Source organism: Gymnoscopelus microlampas, assembly GCF_963454915.1.
Source record: "Gymnoscopelus microlampas genome assembly, chromosome: 7".
NCBI classification, from domain to species: domain Eukaryota; kingdom Metazoa; phylum Chordata; class Actinopteri; order Myctophiformes; family Myctophidae; genus Gymnoscopelus; species Gymnoscopelus microlampas.
The window spans coordinates 53585785-53598533 of NC_139944.1; the positions used below are offsets into that span (position 1 = coordinate 53585785).

General features: G+C 40.6%; 1 protein-coding gene across 1 annotated transcript; it reads left to right on the top strand.

Annotated features, from left to right (window-relative positions):
• Positions 1-4521: 4521 nt before the first annotated feature.
• On the top strand, positions 4522-8135 carry LOC311049191 (E3 ubiquitin/ISG15 ligase TRIM25-like). The gene is made up of 2 exons (XM_084062684.1): positions 4522-4797; positions 5873-8135. Exons 1-2 carry the CDS (start codon positions 4548-4550, stop codon positions 7297-7299), a joined length of 1677 nt encoding a protein of 558 aa, XP_083918810.1. The 5' UTR covers positions 4522-4547; the 3' UTR covers positions 7300-8135.
• The last annotated feature ends 4614 nt before the right edge of the window (positions 8136-12749 follow it).

Consider the following 12749-nt stretch of genomic DNA (forward strand, 5'->3'; position numbering starts at 1 on the left):
CAAACCAAACATCTCTGATCTCTGCTTTGTTCTTCTATTCTAACAGTCTGTGTAGAAAGGTTGACACAGCAACTTTTAATCTAGTTAAATGAACGTAACCGCTTAAAGGTTCAGATAGATAACGTTTTATTTACTAGTCTACATCGCTGCTTTGACACCCATTGTTATGGGTCACAATGATATGACATTTTTGGCTTCTTCTACAACAAAAAAAACTTTTATTTTTCAAAAACAATGTAAAAAGCCTATCTACACGCTCATGTGTTGTGAGCTTGTAGTGAGCTTTAACCCTTTAAGACCGGGGACGCATCTGTGTCATTTTAGATTTTAACTATAACCATTATTTTACACTTTGGGCTATTCAAAAATAGCAGATCTACAAGCTCATAGCGCGGCACAGAGTGCCGCGCGATGAGCTTGTAGATCTGCTATTTTTTATTTCATTGTGAAAATGTGTGCAACTCTTTGAATATACAGTATATATATTCTTTTAAAGCGAACATTTTTAAAAGTCTTTGCTTCTGGGGGGTCCCTGGAACAACGGGGGTCGACGGGGGTTGAGATGGGGTTCGGCGGCCCCAAATACATATCATTTTGGGGGTCCTTGACATGAAAAAGTTTGAGCACCACTGATATAGAAACATACGTTTTTCAGAATACTGTTGAGATTTAGGAGACATTTGTAGAATCGGCTTCAGGTCACGACGGCTACAACTAAAAAAGAAAAGGGAAAAAAAGGGGTTTAAATTGATTCCTTCATGATGTATGTTTGTATTGGGAGACACCAAATGTCTCTTTAGGATCTGGAGCTATAGGCTCACCGTCCCTTGAAGTAAGGAATCGTCCCTTATTGGTAAACTATGAGACCTGTCCCAGGCTTAATGTACTGATAAGAGACACAATGTGGGCCTTATTTTTTATGGGAATTCAATCAATGACACCCAGTAGTGGAAAGTAACTAAACACATTTACTCAAGTACTGTACTTAAGTACAATTATGAGGTATTTGTACTTTACTGGAGTATTTCCAATTTTCAGTACTTTTACTTCTACTCATCATCTCAGAGACAAATATTGTACTTTTGTTCCTAGTTACTTTGCATATATAAATTATTATATTATAAAACATACATTAACCACTTAAGCCCTATTTTATACATAGGCTATTTGAAAATAGCAGATCTACAAGCTCACAACGCGACACGTTGTGAGCTTATAGATCTGCTATTTTCAAACATTTTAGTACTTTTACTTTTGGTACTTTAAGTATATTTTGATGCCAATGCTTTTGTACTTTTACTCAAGTAACATTTTGAACACAGGCCTTTTACTTATAACAGAGTATTTTTATATTGTGGTATTGCTACTTTTACTTAAAGGGATAGTTCACCCCATAAATGTTTTTTTTTTCTCCTATCGATTAGTCAAGTCAATTCAAGTCTCCATGGGATGACTAATCAATAGGGAAAAAAAAAACATTTTGGGGGTGAACTATCCCTTTAAGTAAAATATCTGAGTACTTTTTCCACCGCTGCATATAGGCTACTATAATAGCAGCAGAATATGGATGCTGGGGTTGAAGTGGTTAATATAACTGTACATAATCAGGGCTCATCAATGTGTCCGTGTGGAACATTTTACATGTAGTTTTTACACACCATTATAATGTTCTTATTTTGATCATAAGACCCAACTTACTGAACGTCAGTCTCCAGGTTTTCTTCACAATATGTATGACACTGATTTACTATGACACTATAAATGACACATTAGGAGTCAGTCAACTGCTATTTTCAAGGACCCCCATAACTCTGAGAGGGTACAAATGGAACCAAATGGACCCGTAAGGGTCCATTTAGAACCCCCCTCAAGGAACCATGAGGGTCCCTGGACCACACTTTGAGACCCACTGGTGTAGCAGAGTGTTTCCAGTGAGTCAACACCCTGACTCTGTTTGACCAGAATGGAACAGAGCCTTCATTAGTATCATTGGTAAGACCTGTGAAGGAAGAGGCCCAATTCCTTTACAATATGGCTGCTGTGCATAGAGCCTATAGAAGGTTCATTTGGCAAAGGGTCCTTGTAAGAAGATTAGGAAAGGAGACATGTGTACCTCTATGCTGCCCAGTGGATTCAACATACATTCTAAAGGAGCTACGTCGCCCTCTGGTGGTGGTTTCTGTTTGATGCACCAGTGAGAAGAAAATGCAGTTGAATGAATCTATGCCTGGTGTTGTATTGTGTTGTGTTGTGTTGTGTTGTGTTGTGTTGTGTTGTGTTGTGTTGTGTTGTTTTTCTGCTAATCTCTCAACACAGATTCTGCCAACGTTCGTTTTATTTTGTATTCTTTTTTACTGAATGGGATCCCAGAGTGTTTTTCTGCTGACCTGACATGTCTGTCGTCACTAGTTGTCTCTTGAGGATGTTTCAGAGAGAGAGAGAGAGAGAGAGAGAGAGAGAGAGAGCGAGAGAGAGAGAGAGCTCTTATTTAACATCTTCATGAAGGCATGTTTAATACAAATGAGTGTTTAGTGATTTAATGCCATGCAAGGATTATTAGATGTCAATCTTAGCCAATCAGGATGGAATATGAAAAATCAAACATCTGTCTTGATGATATGAGAGATCATGTGTACCAATTGAGTGAAAATCTGAAGGAGTAATTATATATATATATTCTTTTACATAAGTCGGCCTCCTGGTGGCGCTTTAAAAGGCAGATGTGCAAAGGTTTTTCCTTGGCCTCTAGTGCGTTGGATCTCAAAGTGGGGTCCGGGGACCCCCAGGGGTCCTTGAGGGAGTTCCAGGGGGTCCCCAGCTAATGGATATTTAGGAACCAAATTGACCCTTATGGGCCTGTAACTCAGAGAGTGTACACTCTCTGAGTTAAATTAACATTGATTTTACAATATAAATTGGGGTCCCAGAGATAGAAATGCCATTAAATGGGGGTCCGTAGCCTAAATGCATGTCAAACTGGGGGTCCTTGAAATTAAAATGGTTGAACATCACTGCTAGAGCCGTAAACATCTTCTCTTATGGGTGTCCTTGGCATATTTCTTCAAATGGGGGTCCGCGGGCTTATAAGTGTCAATTTGGGGGTCCTTGACATAAAAAAGTTTGAGAACCACTGCTCTAGTGAGCATACAACGTTTTACAGAGATCAGTGCAGTTATAGGTAAAAACACAAATTGGGCTGCTATAGCACCACCATGAGGCTGATTGGAAAATGTTCAAGTGACATTTCTTCCTCAGCCTAGTGGGAATGAGCGTGTAGAACTTCACGGAAAACGCACACTGTGTTCATGATTTGAGGCATTTTGTTCAAAACGGAGCAGTCCTGCAAACTTTGGAAGCCAGTCTTAGCCAATCAGGATGGAAAAATCTAAAATACCCGTTTGGTTTAATGACTATAGAGATACTGTGTACCGATTTGTGTGATGTTTGGACAAAATCTGTAGGAGTACTGTCACAAAATGTGTTTAGCAAAAAACGGCCTCCTGGTGGCGCTATAACAGGCCCATGTGAACAATTTGGTGCAGAGGTTCTGCTCTGGCATCCAGGGAGTGTGCGTGTACAGTTTGGCTGCGATCCAACCAACGGTGCCGGAGAATAGCTGTCCACAGAGGGAACCACACACACACACACACACACACACACACACACACACACACACACACACACACACACACACACACACACACACACACACACACACACACACACACACACACACACACACACACACACACACACACACACACACACACACACACACACACACACACAGATATTTAGTCGCAAGGATATTTAGCCATTATAAGTACAAGTATATGCAATTCTAAGAAGCTACAGCTGTGACTACACTATTGAAACCAGGGGACTTTGTACATGTCACATGAGAGTGTTGAGAGAGTTGATTGATTAGATCAGATAAGGACAGTAGCCACTGTTAAAGAACAGTGCTTGAGCCTGAGTTGCGTCATCTAAGACAGTACCAAGTCAACAGATTCTGTTGATTAACACGATTAATCAACAGAATGTTACACCCACAGGGGTAGACCAAACCCATAATAAATAGGGTGGATGCTCACTGATCAGTACGAAGTGTCCTGCAGGCATCAGTGTTACTAGTTGACAGGGCGTTATTGCTGTGTTCGTCATTTTCCATTGCAAGCTCCGAGAGACTGACGGTAAGAATTGAGATTGTTTACATTACGATAAATGTATGTATTTCTGATATGTTTTACAGTTTGTGTGTATATTTCATGTCAATAATTTGTTGTTGTGTTGTTGTTTATGTTTCCTTTTCTAGGTTTATAACCTATTGGCCTAGAAGTGTTAGAGTAGGCTATGTTTGTATTGTAATGTTAGTATAATAAAATCATCAAAGACACAGGTCTGAGCTGTGTCCGCTAACTCGGTTGCTCCAATACCCTTTACAAGGGGAGATCTAATTAGTTGCATTACTTGTGTGACTGGCTAAATAAACACAGTACAGACAGACAGGCATACAGTCAGACAGGCATACAGTCAGTTGTACTAAAATGGCGCAGCAGGGAGTTCAACTGGATCAGGAACAGTTGTGTTGTTCTATCTGTCTGGATCTACTGAAGGATCCAGTGACTGTTCCCTGTGGACACAACTACTGCAGCAGGTGTATCGAGGGTTACTGGAACCAGGATGATCAGAGAGGGAGGTTCAGCTGTCCACAGTGCAGACACACCTTCATCACAAGACCTGTTCTGAAGAAAAAAAACATGTTGGCTGAGGTGGTGGAGAGCCTGAAGAAGACAGGTGATACCTTTAAATTCTCTTGTGAATGCAGCTCACTGACTCTGTTTAATTGATTGATTGAATATTTTATCAGACAGAAATGCAAACAGCTCGAGTACAGCTATACACTTGGGGCCCTGTCTTGGTCGCCACCTTACCCATTATCCCTAAACTTCTTTGTCTTCTTTTACTATTTTGAAAAACATTTTCAAATAGTTCAAATATTCAATCTACAAGCTCACAACGTGTCGATGTAGATCGGCTAGTTGAACTATTTTAAAATGTTTTCAAAGATATGGCCTATGGTCTAAAAGGATAACACAAAATCCATTGAGGTCTTCAATTCATCAACATAGCATAAAAAATAACACCAAAAATACAATATCTTCAAAAAGACGTATTTTATATTTATATATATATATATATATATATATATATATATATCTATATATATATATATATAGATGTATGTATGTATGTATGTATGTATGTATGTATGTATGTATGTATGTATGTATGTATGTATGTATGTATGTATGTATGTATATATATATATATATATATATATATATATATATATATATATATATATATATATATATATATATATATATATATACCTATATATGTAAGACATTATTACAAAAATATTAAAGGTCTATCCAGAGAAAATATCTTACAAGTGTCGAAAATTATTAATGATAGCTTCCAGATTTGAAGTTTAAACAGAGAGTACAGAAATGTAAACACATTTTGTGATAAACGGTGGTTCATCCTTCTAATGACGTCATTGCCATCCCAGCTGTCTGTCTATCTTGTGGCTCCTAGGCAACCAGAGTCGTTGCGACCTCATTTATGCACAATATTTATAACAACAAGGCCGTGTGGCAGGTTATCTTGAGGGGAAACAATATGTTACACACGCAGTCTGACACAGAGTGGTGTTAAGACAGATAGACAGTAACAAAAACAATAGTTATCAGGCTGCGGAGACATGCTGGCTCCTATAGGCTACCAAATATGAGGGTACAGGCACATACCAATGAAATACATTTTTATCAGATTGATAAATACATATGTATCAATCTATCAACAGGACTCCAAGATGTTCCTCCTGATCACTGCTACGCTGGACCTGGAGATGTGGCCTGTGATGTCTGCACTGGGAGGAGACTGAAAGCTGTGAAGACTTGTCTTCAGTGTCTGGTCTCTTACTGTGACACTCACCTCCAGCCTCACCATCAGTCTCCTGCCTTTAAGAAACACAAGCTGGTCAAAGCCTCCAGCGAGCTTCAGGAGAACATCTGCTCTCGTCACGACGAGGTGAGGAAGGTTTTCTGTCGTACCGATCAGCAGTTTATCTGCTCTCTGTGTTCCATGGACGAACACAAAGGTCACGATACCATCTCAGCTGCAGCAGAACGTACTGAGAGACAGAAGGAGCTCGATACGAGTCAGCGAAAAATCCAACAGAGAATCCAGGAGAGAGAGAAAGACCTGACGGTGCTTCACCAGGAGGTGGAGTCTATCAACCACTGTGCTGACAGAGCAGTGGAGGACAGTGACGCCATCTTTACTGAGCACATCTCTTCCACTGAGAGAAGACGGTCTGAGGTGAGGGAGCTGATCAGAGAGCAGCAGGAACGTGAAGTGAGTCGTGCTGAAGAACTGAGGAGGCGTGTGGAGCAGGAGGTCACTGAACTGAGGAGGAGACATGCTGAGCTGGAGCAGCTCTCACTCACAGAGGATCACATCCATTTTCTACAGCGTTACACCTCCTCCCTCTCAACGATCAGTGAATCTACACACCCAGTCAGCAGCAATGTCCGTCCTCTGAGAGGTGTGTCCTTTGAAGATGTGACTGTGGCCGTGTCCAAGATGAGAGACAGACTAGAGGACATTCTTACAGAAGGAGGGACAAACGTCTCAGAGACAGTGAACAGAGTGGATGTTTTACTGTCAACACCAGCAGAACCCAAGACTGACTTCTTACAATATTCACGTCCAATCACATGGGATCCAAACACAGCATATGAACACCTGTCTCTGTCTAAAGGGAACAGAAAAGTAACACGGATGGACAAACCACAATCATATCCTGTTCACCCAGAGAGATTCACTGCAGCGTGTCAGGTTCTGAGTAGAGAGGGTCTGACTGGACGCTGTTACTTGGAGGTAGAGTGGAGTGGAGGCAATGTTATTATAGGAGTCTCATATAAAGATATCAGCAGAACAGGGTCTTGTAATGAAAGTGGATTTGGATACGATGATAAATCATGGTCTTTAGGGTGTACCAAACAAGGTTATGTTTTCAGACACAGAGGCATTGGTACTGCCATCCCAGGTTGTGTGTCCTCCAGAGTAGGAGTGTACCTGGACCACAGTGCAGGTACTCTGTCCTTCTTTGTGTCTGACACCATGACTCTCCTCCACACAGTCCACACCACGTTCACACACAACCTCCATGTTGGACTTCATCCTCTATCACATGGAGTCTCTGCTGAGTTGTGTGACCTCAAGTAGATCACACTTCTGTTTTGTCTCTCATGTCACGAGTCCAGAATCGTTTCTTCATTATTTTATTGTTTTTCTCTCAGCCTGCGTGAGCTTGTATATCAGCTATTTTTGCTTTGCGTCGTATGATGAAGTATACGAGGGGTTTAAAGTGGTTAATAAACTATTTTAATATTGTGTTCTCCTCTTGTATTCATACACCTTCTTGCTACCATTTGTTTTGTTATGATGTAATCCTTCCTTTATCGAATTTATATTCCTGGTGAAATATTATATTTTTGTTATTTTTTAGACTTGGTTCTCAAAATGTTCTGGCCACGACCCCCCAAAATAATCATATTTGAATTGGAGACCACCCAAAATAATAAAATAAATTGTAGGAGTTGAGGCATTACATTTAGTTTGACTCGGTTCCACAGATAAATATTGTGAAAATAGCAGATCTACAAGCTCACAACCCATCACAAATGTGATGTGTTGTGTGCATGTATCTGTTATTTAAGGTTTGTCTCTTTCTTAGGTCATATTTGACAACTTGGCAAATGTTTGACCATTTTTTATAGTATAGTTTATTTATTGATTACTTTTGACGCTGTAATGGTCTTATTTTTATTGTATCTCTATTAAAAAGGTCTTAAAAGTCCTTAAATGGTCTCTTTATAAATGTGCAGATACCCTGTATACACTTATACTGTTGGTCTGTTTACTGTTGAGTGAGAAAACAATGTTGTACATTAAGATAATCATGTGGGGACCGCCCTGGGGGTCCCGGCCCACAGTTTGAGCAGCACTGCTCTAAGACACAGTATAAATAGTCTTTGTGAATAAAGTGACATTAAAGATGAACAAACCAAACATCTCTGATCTCTGCTTTGTTCTTCTATTCTAACAGTCTGTGTAGAAAGGTTGACACAGCAACTTTTAATCTAGTTAAATGAACGTAACCGCTTAAAGGTTCAGATAGATAACGTTTTATTTACTAGTCTACATCGCTGCTTTGACACCCATTGTTATGGGTCACAATGATATGACATTTTTGGCTTCTTCTACAACAAAAAAAACTTTTATTTTTCAAAAACAATGTAAAAAGCCTATCTACACGCTCATGTGTTGTGAGCTTGTAGTGAGCTTTAACCCTTTAAGACCGGGGACGCATCTGTGTCATTTTAGATTTTAACTATAGCCATTATTTTACACTTTGGGCTATTCAAAAATAGCAGATCTACAAGCTCATAGCGCGGCACTCTGTGCCGCGCTATGAGCTTGTAGATCTGCTATTTTTTTTATTTTATTGTGAAAATGTGTGCAACTCTTTGAATATCTAACTATATAAATGGCGAGCAACTTCCGCTCCCTCGGTGGTGACACCCCACAGCTCTGTTATCGGATAAACAACGCACCGCCAGACCACATGTCGCCTACTGACTCGCCACGGCGGCCGCACTGAATTTACGCCTCGCGTAGGGGACATCTCACTGTTCACTACACCTTTTCCACCGCGCAACATAATTAATTCTACTCACCAAATGTCGGACAAAACGGAAGGGGAGGCAGCTTCGTACCGTTTACCGTGCGCACGACCTCATCACCACAACACCAGGCAGCCGCTGCGGGGTTTTTTTCCTTTTTTTCCAAACTTTTTTTTTGGTCACCATTTTCTCCAGGCACCATTTCTGGTGTAACGTCGGGTGTTTCTTTTCACCAGCCAATCACCTTTCACGTTGCCACGTCCGTTGCCACGTCGCGCTGACGTACGCTAAACAAGCGCTGCCGTGCGCACAATGCAAACGAGCCCAAAGGCGCGCAAAAATAAGCCGACCATTGCTTACACACAAAGTCAGACCTGGCAACGCAGCCTACGCCAATCATGTGTGAGAGATCTACAAGCTATGGGGCAGAGACGCCACCGTATCTTAGCAACAACTACAGCGCTCACTCTCATTGGTCGTGTCACGCTAAGAGCAGTCTCCAGACAATGGCATCGCAGACAGCTTGCTGTTACTGCTGTAGCCATCACAGGCAGTTGCAGCACGACGGACAGGGCGCTGTGATAGCTGCCATGTCGCTAACGCTAACCTGGTTGTCATGCCTGCAGCGGCTGTGCAATCACTTTGTCAACAATGCACGTTCGTGTGGTGAATGTCTATATTGCTGCTCAGTTCGTCCATTGTAGATGCTGTATGTTTGTGTGTGTCTTCTGGAGAACTATGTAGCCCCCCCCCCCCCAAATACACGTACTCACAACAACACCAGGCGGCCGCCATCTTGCAGAAAGGGCTGCCATTCGCCAGCTTTCAGAAAAACAAGCAACCACCTTCATATTTTTTTTTTTTTTTTTTTTTTTCCCTTTTGGAAATTTTCATCCCACGATTTCCGCGCGGACCACCAGGGGGTCCGCGGACCCCCTGGTGGTCCGCGAAACATACAAAATATAATTTCTTCTACTTATTTTTCATCATTTTGTAACTTTTACATTACACTTTCTTACAATTTTTTTTTTTTTTCCCTTTTTGCAAATGTTACTTAGACAATTTGTCTACCCCCATATACACACGCCCACGCGGGCCCCGTGCGCGTACATGCCTCTAACAGCCATAATCCCCATCTATACTGCCCACTCTGTGCTGCAGCTACACGGATACAGACACAGGGACACGGAGGGACCAACAAAGCAAAGCCCCGTGCGCGGCTGGGGTTGAGGGGGGCGTAGCCCCCCGAAACTCTAGTACAGTATATATATTCTTTTAAAGCGAACATTTTTAAAAGTCTTTGCTTCTGGGGGTCCCTGGAACAACGGGGGTCGACGGGGGTTGAGATGGGGTTCGGCGGCCCCAAATACATATCATTTTGGGGGTCCTTGACATGACAAAGTTTGAGCACCACTGATATAGAAACATACGTTTTTCAGAATACTGTTGAGATTTAGGAGACATTTGTAGAATCGGCTTCAGGTCACGACGGCTACAACTAAAAAAGAAAGAAAAAAAGGGGTTTAAATTGATTCCTTCATGATGTATGTTTGTATTGGGAGACACCAAATGTCTCTTTAGGATCTGGAGCTATAGGCTCACCGTCCCTTGAAGTAAGGAATCGTCCCTTATTGGTAAACTATAAGACCTGTCCCAGGCTTAATGTACTGATAAAAAGCTGTATAACCACAAATACTCCTCTGTACCAGTAGAGGGCGACGCCGTGCCACACAGCCACAGCATGCAGCTGTGTGCATTGATGACTGACAGAGGACTTGACATAACCAATAGATATATATCACATATATAATAAATAAGGGACACATAGAAAAAGTCTCACTGTATGTATATATATATATATATATATATATATATATCACTGTCATTCCAACATTTTAAGTATTTGCTGATCTTAAACAGGTCTTAAGTATCATGGAAATCGCTGTACACAAGTTTAGTTTAGTTTTTTGACACATCTTCTGATCTACTTGTTAACTATGAAACATAATGATGTCAAACATTAAAGCCTCACTATGTAACTTTTTTATGAATACATTTTAATTGTGTCCAATATGTAGAGTATGTTAACTCTTACAATCTGTATGGTAGAGTATGTTAATACAATATAACTTATACAATCTGTATGGTAGAGTATGTTAATACAATATAACTTATACAATCTGTATGGTAGAGTATGTTAATACAATATAACTTATATAATTGGGGTGGTTGTGTTTTGTCTCCCTGCTCTTCTATTGAGACATTTAGATCGTGTCAAAGGTCATGTCTCACCTAGACACAGGATCTGACACCAATTTTGACTTGATGGTCAAGATTCAATTTATCCCCTGAGCAAGCAGGCAGGCTCTATTAGCTCAATGGTAAACATGTCAGCATGCACTTTAGCAGGAGACCGGGTTCAAATCCGGGGTAGAAGAGGAAAGTTACATAGTGCAGCTTTAACAGAGTTGACAAACAGGGTTGACGTGAATAATAATGTTAAAATACAAATACAAAGACAATACCATTGTCTGCCAGATTTTTCACTTTTTTTAAACCATTTTAATTATAAAAACTATTACGTAATTCTGACAAATCTTTAATAAATAGCTAATTAAATTATTATGCAATAATTTGGTCATGTTTTCAGGCTTTGTGTGACATCCCATCACTGAAGTTGGTTGTTGGATTATTCTGAGCACGTCGTCAAAGAGATGTCACTATATGTGTTATCTCCCCACTGCATGTGATGTATGTGTTGTCTCAGTAAACGATTAACACAGCTGACAAAACAGAGTTCGACATTTTACACGGTTAGAAAGGCCACATCTCTTTACCTAATAATTGTGTTTTATTGAAGCCTAATTCTGATTGGTTGTTGCTGAATATCAGTTCACTCTGATCACAGGTGCTCCTCATTTCATTAAGCTTAGTGTACCAGCTGTTACTGATTGTGTTAGTTTAGTTTACTCAGAGTGTAGAAGAGAGAGTAATGTCACACTGTGATCTCGCTGCAAAGCGGGCTGCTATGGGCTATAGGGCATCGCAGTTCCCGCCCACTTCCTGGTTCCACTGCAAAATACTCAATGCATGTTTAGAATCAAGCTATCCAGGGTCCTGGTGAATCATGACCATAAAACGTTTGATTATGTGAAAAAAACTTTTTTGAAAACGGCAAAACAAAGGGAATTTATTAAATATAGTATATCATATAATCAAATATAAAATAAAAAAAATCTCAGAAAAAAATGTTTAATGGTCATGATTCACCAGGACCCTGGATGGCTTGATTCTAGGCTTAAATTAATTGATATAAATATTTTTGGAAATGTCAATGGGAAAAATGCATTGAGTATTTTGCAGTGGAACACGAAAGTGGCCGCAACTGCGATGCCCTATAGTTCTAGCCTGGTTCCAGACCATAGACCCCGCCCACTCTCTGAGTGGAATGCCTCTTGGTCTGGTGTTGTAACGAATGCAGCTTCAGTCTGTGGAGCTTCAGTCTGATAATCAGGCTACTATAGTTCCCAACATTGGAACTATCTCATTGAGATAGACAGAGCACTTCCACATTCCATTCTTATAATGGGAGTCAACGCTAGTGTCATAACTCTCTTATACGGCTCTAGTTTTGACCTTGTTGAGAGTTTGTTTCTCTCTTGAGTTCAAGTGTGCAACAGTAGGCCTACTATACCTGTTATTTTTGCAGTGTGTTAATGATGCTGCACAAAGACCACAGCGTTAAATTAATCTCCTCAACTGGGAAAGTGTGGCTCCTTCCGTGTCCTCCAACTGGGACGCTATTATTGTATTCGGAGGAGGCGAGAACCAGTCATACAAATGGTTTCATTGTGTGGCTTAGGCCTTGTGAACAAATTTAACTTAAAAGATATATTTTAGTCAAGGGGCATCTGTGAGTGAGTGAGCAGTGTAGATTTTGACAGCCAATTCTGATTCAGTTTCAGATTTAGTGGACTAAATGTGGACTAT